At 40.9% G+C, this 5,333-nt stretch overlaps 1 protein-coding gene across 1 annotated transcript; it reads left to right on the plus strand.

Moving 5' to 3' along the window:
- Positions 1-883: 883 nt before the first annotated feature.
- On the plus strand, positions 884-1,827 carry LOC120555275 (protein PXR1-like; the record flags this gene model as incomplete). Its single annotated transcript, XM_039793949.1, is given in 3 exon segments — positions 884-934; positions 1,559-1,747; positions 1,750-1,827. Coding segments are annotated over 3 exon segments (318 nt in total), but the record flags the coding sequence as incomplete, so codon positions are not given.
- Positions 1,828-5,333: the final 3,506 nt, after the last annotated feature.

The raw sequence follows: 5,333 nt of genomic DNA on the forward strand, positions 1-5,333 counted from the left end.
GGCGGATGAGAGAGAAGGAGAGAGAGAGAAAAAGAGAGAGAGAGAGAGAGAGAGATGGAGGGAGAAGGAGGGATGGAGAGAGAACGAGAGAGAGGGAGGAGAAGGAGGGATGGAGAGAGGACAGAGAGAGAGAAAAAGAGAAAGAAACAGGAGAGAGAGAGAAACAAAAAAGAGAAACAGAGAGATAGAAAGGGAGGGAGAAGGCAGGATGGAGAAAGGAGAGAGAGAGAAAGAGAGAGAGACAGAGAGAGAGAGGGAGGGATGGAGAGAGGACACAGAGAGAGGGAGAAGGAGGGATGGAGAGACAAAAGAGAGAGAAACAGGGGAGAGAGAGAGAAAAGAAAAGAGAAAGAGAGAGATAGGAGAGGGAGGGAGAAGAGGATGGAGAAAAGAAGGAGAGAGAGAGAAAAAGAGAGAGACAGGGAGAGAGGGAGAAGGTGGATGAGAGAGAAGGAGAGAGAGAAAAAAGAGAGAGAGAGAGAGAGACAGAGAGAGAGAGAGAGGGAGGGAGGAGAGGGACAGAGAGAGAGAGGACAAGAAGGAGGGATGGAGAGAGAAAGAGAGAGAAACAGGGAGAGAGAGAAAAGAGAAACAGAGAGACAGAGAGGGGGAGAGAGAAGACAGTCAGAGAGAAGGAAGACCACAGGACCCAAAGGAAACCCAGGACGGAGAGCCAAGGTAACGGAAAGGACAAGGAACATAAAGAGGACGAAGGATGACAAACACAAGGAAACAACAGAGAGGAAGCGAAGAGGGAAGTGGACAGGGAGAAACACGGAACGGGAGCAGCACAAGGAAATGGACAAGGAAAGAAGACATGGAAATAGAATGGAGAACGAGTGGACAGAAAGAGGAAAGAAAAAGAGGACAGAAAGAGGAAAGAGAAAGAGACAGAGAGGAAAGAAGAGACAGGAAAGAGGAAAGAAGAAAGAGGAAAGAAAGAGGACAGAAAAGAGAAGAAGAAAGAGGACAGAAGAAAGAGAACAGAAAGAAGAAAGAGGACAGAGGAAGAAGACAGAAAGAAAGAGGAAAGAAAGAAAGAGGACAGAAAGAGGGAAGAAGAAAGAGGAAAGAGACAGGACAGAAAAGACAGAAAGAGGAAGAAGAAAGAGGACAGAAAGAGGAAAGAGGACAGGAGCACAGAAAGAGGAAGAAGAAAGAGGACAGAAAGAGGAAAGAGGACAGAGGAGGACAGAAAGAGGAAGAAGAGGACAGAAAGAGGAAAGAGGACAGAGAGGACAGAAAGAGGAAAGAGGAAAGAAAGAAGAAAGAGAGAGACAGAGGAAAGAAGAGAGAAGAAAGAGGACAGAAAGAGGAAAGAGAGAACAGAGAGGAAGAAGAGAACAGAAAAGAGGAAAGAAGAAAGGACAGAAAGAGGACAGAAAGAAGAAAAGAAGAAAGAGGACAGGGAGAGGACAGAAAGAGGAAAGAGGAAAAGAAAAGAAGAAAGAGGACAGAGGAAGAATAAAGAGGAAAGAAAAGAGGACAGAAAAGAGGAAAGAGAACAGGAGCCAAGAGAACAGAAAGAGGAAAGAAGAAAGGACAAGAAAGAGGACAGAAAGAAGAAAGAAGAAAGAGGACAGAGAGGAAACGAAGGAAAAGGAAGAGGAAAGAAACAGAGGACAGGAAAGAGGAAAGAGAAAGAGAGAGAGAGGACAGGAAAGAGGAAAGAAGAAAGAGGACAGAAAGAGGAAAGAAGAAAGAGGACAGAAAGAAGAAAGAGGAAAAGAAGAAAGAGGAACAGAAAGAGGAAAAGAAGAAAGAGGACAGAAAAGAAGAAAAGAGAGAAAGAAGAAAGAGGACAGAAGACAAGAAAGAGGAAAGAAGAAAGAGAACAGAAAGAGGAAAGAGGACAGAAAGAGGAAAGAAGAAAAAGAGGACAGAAAGAGGAAAGAGAAACAGAGAGCAGAGGACAGAAAGAGAAAAGAGGAAAGAAAAGAAGAAAAGAGGACAGAAAGAGGAAAAGAAGAAAGAGGAAAGAAGATGACAGAAAGGAAAGACAACAGAGAGGAGAGAGGACAGAAAGGAAAAGAAGAAAGAGAACAGAAAGAGGAAAGAAGACAGAAAGAAAAAGAGGACAGAAAGAAGAAAGAGGACAGAAAAGAGGAAAGAAGAAAAGAGGAAAGAGGACAGGGAGGGAGAGGACAGAAAGAAGAAAGAAAGGACAGAAAGAGGAAGAAGAAAGAGGACAGAAAGAGGAAAGAGGACAGGGAGCGAGAGGACAGAAAGAGGAAAGAAGAAAGAGGACAGAAGACAGAAAGAGGAAAGAAGAAAGAGATCAGAAAGAGGAAAGAGGACAGAAAGAGGACAGAAAGAGGAAAGAGAACAGAGAACGAGAGGACAGAAAGAGGAAAGAGGAAAGAAAGAAGAAAGAGGAAAGAGAACAGAGGAAAGAAAGAGGAAAGAAAGAGGAAAGAGAACAGAGAGCGAGAGGACAGAAAGAGGAAAGAGGAAAGAAAGAAGAAAGAGGACAGAAAGAGGAAAAAAGAAAGAGGAAAGAAGATGACAGAAAGGAAAGACAACAGAGAGCGAGAGGACAGAAAGGGAAAGAAGAAAGAGAGGACAGAAAGAGGAAAGAAGAAAAGAGAACAGAAAGAGGAAAGAAGACAGAAAGAAAGAGGACAGAAAGAAGAAAGAGGACAGAAAAGAGGGAAGAAGAAGAAAGAGGAAAGAGGACAGGGAAGGAAGAGGACAAGAAAGAAGAAAGAGGACAGAAAGAGGGAAGAAGAAAGAGGACAGAAAGAGGAAAGAGGACAGGGAGCGAGAGGACAGAAAGAGGGAAGAAGAAAGAGGACAGAAAGAGGACAGGGAGCGAGAGGACAGAAAGAGGGAAGAAGAAAGAGGACAGAAAGAGGAAAGAAAGAAGAAAGAGGACAGGGAGCGAGAGGACAGAAAGAGGGAAGAAGAAAGAGGACAGAAAGAGGAAAGAAGACAAGGAGCGAGAGGACAGAAAGAGGAAAGAGGAAAGAAAGAAGAAAGAGGACAGAGGGAAGAATAAAGAGGGAAGAAAGAGAACAGAAAGAGGAAAGAGGACAGGGAGCGAGAGGACAGAAAGAAGAAAGAGGACAGAAAGAGGAAAGAAGAAAGAGGAAAGAGGACAGGGAGCGAGAGGACAGAAAGAGGGAAGAAGAAAGAGGACAGAAAGAGGAAAGAGGACAGGGAGCGAGAGGACAGAAAGAGGGAAGAAGAAAGAGGACAGAAAGAGGAAAGAGGACAGAAAGCAAGAGGACAGAAAGAGGAAAGAGGAAGAAAGAAGACAGAAAAAAAAAAAAAAAAAAAAAAAAAAAAAAAAAAAAGAAGAGAAAAAAAAGAGGACAGGAAAGAGGAAAGAGAAAAGAGGCGCGAGACAGAAAGAGAACAGAGGACAGAAAGAGGAAAGAAGACAGAAAGAGGAAAGAAGAAAGAGGACAGAAAAGAGGATAGGGACAGACAGAGAAGACAGACGGACAGAAGTGGAAGGCCAAAGAGACTACTGTTCATATTACTGCCTGTAGTATCTGTATAGACTACTGTTCATATTACTGCCTGTAGTATCTGGGTGTTGTGTGTGTCAGAAAGTGTTGTCATGGTAACCATGGCCTGGGAATAGTTTCACTTGCTTTGATGTCTGTAATCAAGCTTAACGAGCTCGTCACCTGCTGAATCTGTCAGCTGTGCTGTGCTGCAGCTATTCAGAGTCCCTGAGAGCGAAGCTCCCAAACAAAGCCTCACTGTGGCAACACGCATAACTGCTATCAGTCAAATGACGTGATCCTGAGCATCACAAGGCCTTTGTGAACGTATCGGTATAAAATTTATATGGATAAACGTTAAAATGTGGTCATATCAGCGATTTCAAAAAGTGGTTCGTTCAGTGTTTCGCTGGGAAATATCTAGGAGTTTGATCATTGAAGCCAATGGAGAACGATATGGACATCTTGTCATTTGGAAGCTCAACCAGCCAAAAGTAAAAGGCGTATCACAAAACTGAGCAGATTTTCTGAAACTAGACAAAAATACCTACGTTTTGATGTATAAATTGTGTATGACAAGTAGATATTGTGGGCGTGAGAGCAGTTTACAGACAAGGAACTAAGATAATTTTTTCGAAGCTTCACCTCTAGCTGTGATGTCATCCACTTAAGCAAACGCAATACACACCCTGTTTAATCGATAAAAATTCCTAAAATAATCACTAAACTTAAAAGACTTTTTTCACAAAAACTGTAAAAGATATCAAACACTGAAAAGTAGACCCGGAATAGCTGAATATTTTGTGAACATTTTAAATTTTGAATCACGTCTGTAGGTGGAAGAATGTAGGAGGAGATACATTTTGAAGCAGAAGAGGATTTCAAGGATTTGAAGGCTGCTCTCATTCACTTTAATGTTAAAAAAAAGTGTTAAAAAGCTTAAAATTTTGAAAAAGTATAAATAGTAGAAAAAAAGTTGAAGAAGTCCCATCATTAGCTGAAAGAGCTGAACATTTGAAAAGTTGAATGGTTTAAATAGGTGAAAGTATGCAGAAGTTACAGAGAGCCAAAAAACGTACGGAAGAGGGAATAATAAAACTAGAAAATGCATTTCCTGCAGAAAATGCGTGGGAATGCTGAACAGCTGAATTGCTAAAGCTAAACTGGTTGAATAGCTTAAATCTGTAAGAAGAAGTTGAAGTAGTCAAAATAGTTGAAAAAGCCGAAATCGTTTTAATTAAAGTATGAATTTCATTAAAAGTTAAAACTTTATGCTAAACTGAACTGTTTGCTTTAAATGTTGGAATAATGACAAAATGTGTAGAACATTGTGAGGTGTGAGTAGATTTTCTAACTGATAATGACTCACATATGCAGAAATATGAAACAAATTAATACTGTAATACTGTTAAAGATGAAAGTTGAAAAGGCTGAAAGAAGAAATATTTTTATTATTATCAGATATAATCACTGCATAGAACGAAAAGCATCAATCTAGCTGAGATGAGATGTGAAATATATTAGGTGAAAAAACTGGGGCTAAAACAAGAAGAAAGAGAGGAAAGAGACAAGGAGAGAAAGAGAGAAGAAAGAAGAGCCAGGAGAGAAGAGAAGAGAGAGGAGAGAAAGAGAATAAAGAGAGGAGAGAAAGAATAAAGAGGAGAGAGAGAGGAAAGAGGAAAGAGAGGAGAGAAAAAAAGAGAGGAAAGATAGAAAAAAATTAGAAAGAGAGCAACTTTGACTAAAATTGACTAAAAAAGGCTTAAAGTTCTGACTGTCTCTGAAAGGGTTGTCATGGCGTACTAAGTGTCTGTGACGTGTTTATAAACATGCTTTGTGTATGTGTGTTTGTCTTATGTCTGTACGTGTGTGTGTGTCTGT

Source organism: Perca fluviatilis, unplaced genomic scaffold (assembly GCF_010015445.1).
Source record: "Perca fluviatilis unplaced genomic scaffold, GENO_Pfluv_1.0 PFLUV_unplaced_scaf_6, whole genome shotgun sequence".
Lineage (NCBI taxonomy): Eukaryota > Metazoa > Chordata > Actinopteri > Perciformes > Percidae > Perca > Perca fluviatilis.